General features: G+C 39.7%; 1 protein-coding gene across 2 annotated transcripts in view; it reads right to left on the bottom strand.

Annotated features, from left to right (window-relative positions):
• Positions 1–12,257, bottom strand: part of LOC110692715 — a 33,005-nt gene extending 20,748 nt beyond the window's left edge. The window contains exons 1-9 of one of the 2 annotated variants that reach the window (XM_021869758.1): positions 10,906–12,257; positions 5,137–5,404; positions 4,488–4,990; positions 4,194–4,323; positions 3,990–4,114; positions 987–1,639; positions 758–875; positions 546–662; positions 369–463 (exon numbers count right to left, since the gene is read on the bottom strand). In XM_021869758.1, the coding sequence (XP_021725450.1) occupies positions 369–463; positions 546–662; positions 758–875; positions 987–1,639; positions 3,990–4,114; positions 4,194–4,323; positions 4,488–4,865 (1,616 nt within the window). In that variant the 5' untranslated portion in view covers positions 4,866–4,990; positions 5,137–5,404; positions 10,906–12,257. The remainder of the gene's footprint in view (positions 1–368; positions 464–545; positions 663–757; positions 876–986; positions 1,640–3,989; positions 4,115–4,193; positions 4,324–4,487; positions 4,991–5,136; positions 5,405–10,905) is intronic. The other variant, XM_021869760.1, reaches the window with a different exon arrangement.

The following is a 12,257-nucleotide window of genomic DNA, read 5'->3' as shown; positions in this document are numbered from 1 at the left end:
GAATTCTAGCTTACGCAGGAATTTTCCAAAAGTTTGGACAAGAAATCAAGAACCATCTATACTTTCCCCCAGACAGGCAGACAGCCCACCTTTTGAATATTGATCCAAGGGAAAAACACTTCCGGTGACTTGTGTCTTACTCCAAAAGCAACATCCTAATATCTAAAAGTTTGGTAAGATGTGTATACTCCGTAAGATTCAATTAAATCTCCTTATTGGAAGACATTTGAGTAACAGAAATATTTTACAAAAATTAAAAAAATAAAACAATAAAAAATCAGAAAATAATATATATATATATATATATATATATATATATATATATATATATATATATATAATGGGGAAAGAATCAGACACGGAGACACCTCAAGGAAATGAAAGCTGACTGTCTCCTGCCAACTCTTGCAGATTGATTATTGTGAAAATGGCAAAGAAGGTCCAGATCCAATTGATTTTCCACCTGCAAACATTATGCAACTAATAAAAACTTATTTACATGCACACATGAATATCATTTCTCTGAGAACCTAAGTAGAGAAAACCTTGCAGCAGTTGACCAATATAGCAGAATTTCTAACAGCAAATGGGCCAGCCAAATCCAGTTTTCCAACCACGTACAGTAGCATGTCCAGCAAAACCTCCGTTAATGAAAAATCCAGCTGCGATTGCGAGAAAATTGATAATTGAGATGTAAACATTATGAGCTATAGACTGTGAACACTCATTTCTTTACTTGTATATTCATCTTCCTAACCTCCTGCATTCTAAAATAAAGGCGAGAGAGCATCCCGTGATTTGATATTTCTGTAACCTGTGAAGGGGTGGTTAATCGCCAGTAGATACACAGTTCAATCGGCTGAACAAACTCTCTCCTGCAATTTGGACAATGTAAAAGGGAAGTGATTGATTAAAGACTGAAGACAAAACCATAAGCTACTTTCCCAAAGAAGAACATTATAATAGATAAATGAATAATCCCTCACCAAATGACTCTATACACATCAAAATAGTAAAGCATGGCAGTTAATGTGCTCATCACCCTGGTTTTCTGGGGAAGTATCTGAAAAACAAGTTCAGTGCCATCTATAGATCCTTGAAGAAGAGGTAATTTGTCCCTGGGATCTGACAGTTCATGCACAATGATTAAGGAGATTTTCTCAATTGTCAAACTTATGCAAGGTGCCATTCCAGCTTCTTCAGAAATATCTTGACCATCCAAGGATGCAAGGCAATGTGTTTCAGGTGGACAGGTTTCAGTCATCCTCAAATCAGGAACCACAGGAAGGCCATTAAAAATTTTGAACTTGAATGGATTTCCAGGCTTTTCCACAAACTCCATAGCACCATGAACAAAAGCAGTACCACAATCGCTCTTTTTGTTAACAAGATAGAATGTATTTTTACACATGTGATTTAAAGGTTCTAGATCAGCATTATCCTCATAATTCTCATGCTTACAAGGAGCAATCTTCCAAAGTGAACATGCACTATCATCATTGCTGGAGATGTCAACAAAACCAGATGATCGCAAGTAATTTAGACGCAAAGGAACCCCTGAATCACTCTTAGCATACAGTGACATCAATGAAAACCATGATGTTGAAAAATTCCACATACTTCGCTTCTGCCACTTAACCTGATTACATGTGAAGAGAAGCGGGGAGAAAAAAGGTCATATTCAAGAACTATATCTAAAAATCCATTATTAATCCAATTTAAAAAAATTTAAAAAATAAAACAGAGTTTCATATATTGTCCACATTCTTGTCTCCAGTATGGCCCTCTATTACTCATTTAAAAGAAAACAAAAATCTGCCAAATTTGAGCGTCCAGTTCCTCTTCAGCCATTTCTTTTGTGTACTCTCCACAAGTCAAACCATAATTTTTGAGAAATTCCAAGAAGAATGAAGCCCGATATGATAATTCTCAATAACCCTTCTGACCAGGAAAGTTAAGAGTTTGTTATAGTTTTCTGACAGTACTATAACATTCTGTGTGATTAGCACTCAGCCTCAAAGTATTCGTTTTAAATCTCTTGGCAGATTCATCCCTCATGCCTGAGGACACGCTTGGACAGGATGAAATGAGCCTAACTGATGACAATTCCTAGTTGCAGCCAAAATCAATTGGCCCCAAACATACAGTTATCCAGCACATACAAGGTTCAGCCAGAATTTTCTGAGCTTATATATCTTTGCTGGCTTAAGCAGCCAAAATTTTATAAGGAACATACTTAGATCGATCTAATTTAATATTTTCCAGAATTACAAAGAGAGTGTTGGTTGCTTCATGACAGAACAATTAGCTTCTTTCTTCCAGTGACACTTATGCATTACCTTTATATAGTTAGGCCACATGCAGATGATGTGCAACAGTCTCTAATTACTCAGGATAGAAAGAGTACAGTGAATGAAATACTGTATGAAACAGCCAAGTCATAGTGGCCAAAATTATACATAAGGCTCTGAGATGATAAATAGAGTAGTTAAAAACTTAAGATAAGATCTTTACAGGCAGCACCTATACTTGTATCAGACTTCTACAGTGACATGATAGTCCAGCAGAAATTCAGGAATATTCGAATCATAAACATCCCGCAAGATTGGAGGAAGAGCACCTTGGTTCCGGTCTATAAGAACAAGGAGACTCTCAAGATTGTTCTAACTACCAAGGGATCAAGCTTATGAGCCACACTATGAAATTGTGGGAAAGGGTGATAGAACATAGGCTGAGGGCATGCACAAGCATTTCGGATAACCAATTTGGCTAGAGAGATCTACTATGGAAGCAATCCATTTGATAAGACAAATGATGGAGTTTTATAGGGTAAAAAAGAAGGACCTCCATATGGTTTTTATTGATTTAGAGAAGGCCTATGACAAGGTGCCAAGAAAGGTACTTTGGTGGGCAATATTGAAAAAAGGTATCCCACAAAGGTACGTGGACCTGGTTAAGGATATGTATTGGGATGTATCAACAAATGTGAGGACATGTGGTGGGTTAACAAAAGATTTTCCTATTACAATTGGATTGCATCAAGGGTCTGCATTAAGTCCTTTTCTTTTTGCAATGGTTCTAGATGAAGTAACCAAGCCAATTCAAGATGAGGTCCCATGGTGTATGTTCTTTGCGGATGATATCATTTTGGTGGATGAAACTAAAGCTGGGATTAATGCCAAATCTAGAGGGTTTAAGCTAAGTTAGAGTAAGACTGAATATTTAGTATGTCACTTGGGTACACAGAGGGGGACAAGCGATGATGTAGTGAGTTTGGATGGAAAGGATTTGACCATGAGTGAGTTTTTAAGTATCTTGGATCGAACCATCCAGAAGAATGGTGACATTCATCAAGGCGTGGCCCACATAATCAAGTCGGGGTGGCTTAAATGGAGAGCAGCCACAGGAGTGTTATGTGACCGAACATTCCTTTACAGTTGAAGGAAAAATTCTATAAGACTATCATAAGACCAGTGTTGCTTTATGGTTCTAAGAAGGAGCACATTAAGAAGATGGAGGCTACGGAAATGCACATGTTAAGATAGATGTGCGGGAACACTCTAAGAGATAGAAACAGAAATAGAGTTATTCGCAAGAAAGTGGGTGTTGCAGGCATTGCATACAAACTATGGGAAAATCGTAAATGTTGGTTCGTGCATGTAAGACGAAGACCCCAAGGTGCAACGGTACGAAGAGTTGACGAGTGGGATCATGGAGAGGTTAAACGAGGTAAAGGAAGACCGAATATGACTTGGTTGGAAGGAGTAAGGACGGATATCTGGACTTGCATGAGAATGAGGTATTTGATCGTAAGGGGCGGATGAGGAAGATTTTTGTGATGACTATACGGAATAATTACTTTCAGTTCATATAGCCGACCCCACTTATGGGAATAAGGCTTTGATTGATTAATTGATAAATATCAAAAAAAAAACACCCAAAACCAGAATTCAATGACCCAAAGCAGTGCATATTATTGACATTCTTACCCTGAAAAGAGCCCTTTTGCCAGCAAGAGAATAGTGAACTGCACCGCGTAATTTATATTTGTTTTGCATATTTTCAACAGTTACGTACAAATGTTGATGGACATCTTGGATCGCAACAATAGCACCTAAACATATTACAACAGCATGCTTAATCCAAACACCCTGAAATAGCCGTGTTACCACGTGTATAGTTGTATTAATTACCATCAGGTAGTGCAGCTTCCAAATCTATTTCAGGTTCCTGGTAGCTTGCTGTCCAACTCCTTTCTTCGACATCAGTAGTAGCACTGTTCCCAGAAATCTCAGACAAGGACTCAACAGTAGTCAGAAGCATCTGCTCAGTTAATCAAGTCAATTGGCAGGCATATATACATAATACATTTATAATATAATTAACAAAGATGCCAATGACAACCAAAAAGGAAGCCTAAACATAAATTATCACAAATTACTCATTACAATCAAATTTTACAACTGGCAAAAAGATATGGATTTCACCTGAATCTCAGAGAGAGAAATCGTCAGATTTAAACCTGTAACATAACCTTTGCCAATCCATCCCTGAGTTGAACAATTTGGACCAATGTTATCCCCTGAGATAGGTTTCTCAGCTGATATAGAAGTAGCCAATCGCTCCAAGATATGATTTCCAGAACTTTCACTTGATTCGACAACTTGAGATGCAGAGTCATTAGCAAAAGAGCTTTTTGTAGAAGCAAGTGGACTTGAGAAACTTGCATCTTTAGACAACAAAGATGTCTCTTCCCCATCCGGAACCGGTACAGTAGAATCATCATGATTGAACCATGATGAATCATGGCTTAGTCCAACAGAAGAAAAATGTGGCATTTGAATGTTTTCAACTGATTTCCCCATGCCTTCATTAAGGATCAGAGAAAGGATATCCAAATGAGAAATGTTCAACAAGAACTTCTTCTTTAGATTCTCTGACCATAATTTTAAGTTCAAATCAACTCGTCCTATGATTTCCTTGACCACTCCTGGATGAAAACAGCAAAAATCACTGCATTAATCTCTGAGTTATAACTCTTTCACAATCCCCCCCCCCCCCATCAAAAAAAAATTAAGGGGGAAAAAAAGAACACATCAGAAGGGAATCAAGACTATATAGGAATAAATAACATACTAGCTTCATCAGTCACTAGAAGTGCAAGTGATAATTGTGACACCTTAATACTATATGCTTTCAAGAGTTCCAGCTTGATAAAAGAAGTTTTTGTTTGAGCAGGCTCCTCGATATGCTTTTCACCCAAATCATTTGAATCCCCTTCAGCTGTCTCCGAGAATTTTCTTTGCAGGTAATGCTTGATAAGATTCCTAATAAATTGAAGATATGAAGTAACACAGCGCGCGAACCCCGCCAAAACCTTAGTTTCGATGAAGATATGACCACCCTGTTAAAAACTCTTAATGTCATTCCCGTCAGAGATTCTAAATCAGAGCACAAAACAAACTAAAGACAATAGCAACAAAATTGATGAAAGAAATTGTTGATAAGTATTAGGTGACTCGTACTTCGTAGCTTTGTCCGCCCGATCGGGCGGACATTGCCCGGTCTGACCGGGCGGTGGGGGTTGGATACGTTGAAGCATTCGTATGGAGTTTTCTTCTCGCGCCCGATCGGGCAGACCTTGCCCGGTCTGACCGGGCGGAGAAGGAAAAATGCGGAGACGCGGATTTTACGATTTAAAGTTATCTTTTATGTTATCTTTTTGCCCAAGTATCTTTTATTTTAGGGATTAATATAAAACCTCCCTAATATTAGTATAAGGGTTAAGAGAGAGAGAGTGAGAGCCGTTCTTGAGAAATACAAGAATCATCTTTGTAATCTTTGCAGTTTATAGTGAAATCATTCGATCTCGGTGCCCGTGGACGTAGCTATCACATCGATAGTGAACCACGTAAATTCTTGGTGTTGTTCTTATTGTTTGCATTGAATTTCTTTATTGTTTTCTTGTTTGTTTACGACCTTTGCTTCCGCTGTCGCACAACAATTGGTATCAAGAGCTCAGGTTCAATCCTTGGAGAGTTTCTTGAAGATAACAATGGCAGGAGATTCAACAATAAGAATTGAGAAGTTTACCGGGAAAAATAGTTTCGGGCTATGGCAAATTAAGATGAAGGCTCTGTTAAAACAACAGCAGATATGGCGTCCGTTGGCTCCAAAGAGTACTACTTCGGAGTCAGAAGATGGACCGACTGACCCGCAGTTAGAAGTTATGGAAGAGAAGGCACACTCTACCATATTACTTAGTCTTGATGATCAAATCATCACGGAGGTGGCTGATCAGGAAACGGCGGCTGGATTGTGGCTGAAGCTGGAGTCATTGTATATGACTAAGTCGTTGACCAACAAATTATTACTGAAACAGCGGTTGTTTAGCCTCCGGATGCAGTCAGGTACTTCCTTACGGGAACATCTAGAAAAACTTAACTCTATTTTGCTTGATTTACGTAATTTAGATGTTAAAATTGATGATGAGGATGCTGCGTTGATTTTACTTGTATCTCTACCGTCTAGCTTTGAGAATTTTGTAGAGTCTTTTGTTGTTGGTAAGGATTCTATAACCTTAGAAGAAGTGAAGGCAGCACTTCATACTAGGGAACTCAGAATGAAAGCTACGAGTGATAATGGGGATAATGGTAGTGGGTTGTTTGTTAAGTCCGGAAAGTCTAAAAAGAATAAGGGGTTTAACAAGGGGAACAATGCTGGGTCGGGTGCTGGAAACGGCAAGGATGGATCTAGTAAAACTACTACTAAAACATGTTATTACTGTAAAGAACCGGGTCACTTTAGGAATAATTGTCCGGTGAGGAAAAACAAGTCCCAGGCTGCTGTAGTTGAAGAGAAACCGAATGAGAGCTATAATTCAGAGGAAGATTTAGCATTAGTCAGTTCTGCTAGGTCTGATGATTTATCTGATAACTGGGTTCTAGATTCGGGGTGTTCGTTCCATATGTGTCCACGTCGAGATTGGTTTGATACATATGAACCTCGCAATGGGGGTATGGTTATAGTCGGTAACAATGCTCCATGTAAGGTCACAGGTATTGGTTCCATGAGGTTGAGGACTGTTGATGGGCGGAGGTTAACTTTGACTAATGTACGGCATGTTCCTGCTTTAGGAAAAAAATCTGATTTCATTGGGTACCCTGGATGACTTGGGGTACAATGGTGTGTTTTCAGATGGGGAGTTGTGTATTTTCAGAGGTTCTGAGTTGGTACTTAAGGGTATCAAAAGGAACACCCTCTATGTTTTTGAGGGTGTTACACTGCCTAGTTCTGCGGTTTGCGCATCTGTATCTCACCAGGAGATGACTAAGATTTGGCACATGAGGCTTGATCATATGGGGGAGAAGGGGATGCAGCTATTGTCCAAGAGGGGTCTTCTATCCGGGGTCAAGGTTGCCAACCTTGAATTTTGTGAGCATTGTGTGTTTGGTAAGAAACACAGGTCAAAGTTCAGCAAGGGTGCTCACATTACTGATGCAGTGCTCGATTACATCCATTCAGATTGCTGGGGTCCATCTAGAGTTGAAGGTATGGGAGGTTACCACTATTTTGTGTCATTTGTTGATGACAAGTCCCGATACACATGGCTTAGGTTGCTTAAGTCAAAGGATGAGGCCTTCAAAGTTTTCAAGCAATGGAAAGCTTTGGTGGAAAATCGACAAGGAAGGAAGATCAAGAAGCTACGAACGGACAATGGGCTAGAGTTTTGCAAAGACGAGTTTAATCAGTTCTGTGCAGATGAGGGTATAGGTCGGCATCATACTGTCAGGAAGACACCACAGCAGAACGGTGTAGCAGAACGGGTTAATCAGACACTGCTAGAGAGAGTTCGATGCATGCTCTCTAATGCAGGGCTTGGGAGGAGGTACTGGAGTGAAGCTGTGTTAACAGCTTGTTATGTCATTAATAGGGGTCCTCATTCTGGAATTGATTCCAAAATTCCGTTTGAGATCTGGAGTGGTAAGTTGCCTAATTTTTCGAATTTGAAGATTTTTGGTTGTGTTGCTTATTATCATGTTATTGAGGGTAAGCTGGATCCACGAGCCAAGAAGGGGTGTTTTGTTGGGTACGGGGATGGTGTGAAGGGGTTTAGAATTTTTTCACCTTCGGAGGGTCGGGTCATTCTTAGTAGGGATGTTACTTTCGATGAAAACACCATGTATTCAATTAAAAATGCAGAGATTTCAGATTTGAGAAGGGAAGGAGACAATTTATTACAGACAGATGGGGTACTTGAGGTACATCAGTCTACCATTGCTGATTTACCTCGGGTACAATATATTGATGATGATGCTGATGTTCCAGTGCCGGGTACTCCTGAACCTGAGATTACTCCTACTCATTCTAACTCTGGGGATGAGGTGGAGCAATCTAATCAGGGGTCATCTAGTCAACCTGACACCATTCTTGAGATGCCTAAACGAGTTATCAAGAAGCCTGTTAGATTGATTGAAGAGATGGAGGGAATAAATTGCTGTGTTGATGCGATGACAGGTTATGCATTGAGTGTAGCTGATGATGTAGAGTCATTTGAACCTGCCACATATAAACAAGCAATTAGTTGTAGTGAGTCTGCGCAATGGCTTGCCGCAATGGGTGAAGAGATGCAGTCTCTTTACAAGAACAGAGTGTGGGAACTGGTAAAGGTACCGGAAGGGAGGAAGCTTGTGGGTTGTAAATGGATTTACAAGAAGAAAGAAGGGTTGTCGGAAACTGAGCAAATACGTTTTAAGGCTAGGCTAGTTGCTAAGGGGTTCAGTCAGGTAGAAGGGGTTGATTTTGTTGAGATATTCTCACCTGTGGTTCGACATACTTCTATCCGTGTGTTATTGTCAATTGTAGCACATTTTGATCTTGAGCTGGAGCAGTTGGATGTTAAAACGGCTTTCCTTCATGGCGATTTGGAGGAGGAGATTCTGATGAAGCAGCCCGAAGGATTCGAAGTTCCTGGAAAGGAACACTATGCCTGCAGATTGCTAAAGTCATTGTATGGACTTAAGCAATCCCCCCGACAGTGGTACAAAAGGTTTGATTCTTTTATGGTTTCACAAGGTTTTGACAGGAATTCATATGATTGCTGTGTGTATCATAGTAAGCTGGATAATGGTTCCATGATTTATCTTTTGTTATATGTTGATGACATGTTGGTTGCCACAAAGAATAAATCTGATATTGCTAGATTAAAGGAGATGCTTAACTCGGAGTTTGACATGAAAGACTTGGGTGCAGCTAGGAAGATTTTGGGTATGGAGATCTACAGGGATCGGGCTAGAGGTAAGCTTTTCTTGACTCAGAAAAGCTACATTGAAAAGATTTTGTCTCGTTTTGGGATGGAAAAATCGAAGCCTATAAGTACGCCAACTACTGTTAGTTGTAAGTTGTCTTTGTCTATGTCACCTCAATCAGAGGAGGAGTTGTCTTATATGTCTAGAGTTCCATATGCAAACGCGGTTGGTTGTTTGATGTATGCTATGGTCTGTACTAGGCCGGATATTGCGCATGCTGTTAGTGTTGTAAGCAGGTTTATGGCTCGACCTGGGAGGGAACACTGGCAAGGGGTGAAAAGGATTTTTCGCTACCTGAGAGGGACAACTGATATTGGTCTTGTGTACGGGAATGGTAGGGAATGCTTGGTCACTGGGTACAGTGATTCTGATTATGCAGCTGATGTGGATACCAGGAGGTCTGTGACTGGTTATGTGTTCACTTTGGGTGGTTCTGTGGTTAGTTGGAAGTCTACATTGCAGTCATCAGTTACGTTGTCAACTACTGAAGCTGAGTATATGGCTTTAACTTCTGCAGCTAAGGAGTCTATTTGGCTCAAAGGCCTAGTAGGTGAACTGGGTATTGCACAGGATTTTGCTACAGTGTATTGTGATAGTCTAAGTGCGATTTGCTTAGCTAAAGATCAAGTACACCATGATCGGACGAAGCACATTGATGTCAGGTATCATTTCTTGCGTACTGACAAGAGGATTAAGGTGAAGAAGATTGGGACTGCTGACAACCCGGCTGATTTCTTCACTAAGCCTGTTCCGTTTAGCAAGTTTAAACATTGCTTAGACTTGCTAAATATTGATTACTACGTGATGTAGTAGGCCCTGAGGGGCGAAGTTGGGGAGCTCCTGGTGTAGGTGTGTTGGCCTTAAGGTGGAGCTTGCCCGGGGCTTGTGATGCAGGTGGAGCATTATGAGTTGTTATACTTGGAGACGAGTATGTGATGGGTCTTGGTTGAAGACTTATCGGGATGTATGGCTTATGCATGAGTCTTGCATCGGGTTTGGCTTGAGATGTTTTTCCACTATGTCTTGATGGGGTCGTTTGCTGACTACGAGTTCTCGTCAAGGTGGAGATTGTTGATAAGTATTAGGTGACTCGTACTTCGTAGCTTTGTCCGCCCGATCGGGCGGACATTGCCCGGTCTGACCGGGCGGTGGGGGTTGGATACGTTGAAGCATTCGTATGGAGTTTTCTTCTCGCGCCCGATCGGGCAGACCTTGCCCGGTCTGACCGGGCGGAGAAGGAAAAATGCGGAGACGCGGATTTTACGATTTAAAGTTATCTTTTATGTTATCTTTTTGCCCAAGTATCTTTTATTTTAGGGATTAATATAAAACCTCCCTAATATTAGTATAAGGGTTAAGAGAGAGAGAGTGAGAGCCGTTCTTGAGAAATACAAGAATCATCTTTGTAATCTTTGCAGTTTATAGTGAAATCATTCGATCTCGGTGCCCGTGGACGTAGCTATCACATCGATAGTGAACCACGTAAATTCTTGGTGTTGTTCTTATTGTTTGCATTGAATTTCTTTATTGTTTTCTTGTTTGTTTTCGACCTTTGCTTCCGCTGTCGCACAACAGAAATTTCTAAGCAATTTCATACTTTATTTCAGACAGTGGAAAAAAGAACTAGGCAGAAGGCCGGAAGCTGATGAAGGTACAGGGAATGGGTATCTTTAGAAACTTCTATATAGATTCAAGGTAAGGCAACTACATAGGTTGGGATTGCTGAAATCTGCAAAGCTCCTGCATCAACATATCAAGGACAGATAGGACAAATAATATCTCTCTAGTTTGGAGGCATCCTCGCACATAAAGATTCATATGATTGTCCAAACCAAAATTCCCAACCATCACATGACATTTAGAGTATTACTAAAATTGTACTGTACTTCTTGTTACTATGTATTTGGCCAGTTTGATAAAGGTTATGTAGGTTAAAAAAAAATTAATGATGATGTGTAGCAGGAGATAAGCAACCCCAAAAAACATAGAACATGATTCTCCCAGATCTATTATTCTGAACGAGAAGAATGTACAACAAACGAGGCACTCATCACTAAATGAAATTAGCCATCTATCTATTTCCAATATGTCCATATCAGAATGCAATAATAAATAAAGACAAATATGATGGAAAAGATTGCATAAGTTCACAATTTACAATTAGACAAGTCAGAGAATATATATTTGGTATTAATGAGAATATGGGGGCATCTATGATCCTGAAATATAGTCAAGGGATCAAGCTATATAACCAGAATGGAATCTATAGGTGGAAACCTTATGATTTAATGCTAAGGTCCTTGCAACACACCATCTTCCCCCTCATTCATAAATAAAATAAAAATAAAAAATAAAATAAAAACCCATAAATCAAGAAGCTAATGTCTAAATTGAATCATTTTAAAGCTACTCAATTATAATGCTACCTCTGAGTGTGAAACTCACAAGCTAAAAACAAGAGGCTCAGTTCTGCTTAGAACTTGGCAAAACCCTTAATACAGATCTCCTCACAGGAAAAAAGAGGAGTGTGATCCTCACTTGTTAATTCACGAAAGTAGTACCAAATACAGTAGGAGAATAGGCAAAATAGGTCAACGGCTTTAGGACAGACCCATTTGACTGGTTTAGAAAAAGTATATATCTAAAGCATTGTTGTACTAGATAGGCGAGCCATAACACTCACCATATTTCAAAAAGCTTAGAAAGAGAAGAAAGATAAGATGAGGAAAAAAAAAACTGTTTATTGCAATTACAAGATTCAGACCTGGATACCGAAGACAATACTCTGAAAGTCTCCTCCAACAGATAGTGATAAATGTAGCTTATCCTCCGGGTGAGCCCTAAAAATTCCATTCTTAATTGAGCATGCCGCAATGAAAACCTTTTCTACAGTGATGTTTATTACCAGCATATAACTTGGCATTGAAGCTGATACATTAGACTCAGAAC

The sequence above is a fragment of the Chenopodium quinoa genome, unplaced genomic scaffold (assembly GCF_001683475.1).
Source record: "Chenopodium quinoa cultivar QQ74 unplaced genomic scaffold, ASM168347v1, whole genome shotgun sequence".
NCBI classification, from domain to species: Eukaryota; Viridiplantae; Streptophyta; class Magnoliopsida; order Caryophyllales; family Amaranthaceae; genus Chenopodium; species Chenopodium quinoa.
Note: the sequence above shows the minus strand (reverse complement) of the source record. Positions and strands in the feature narration are given on the sequence as shown.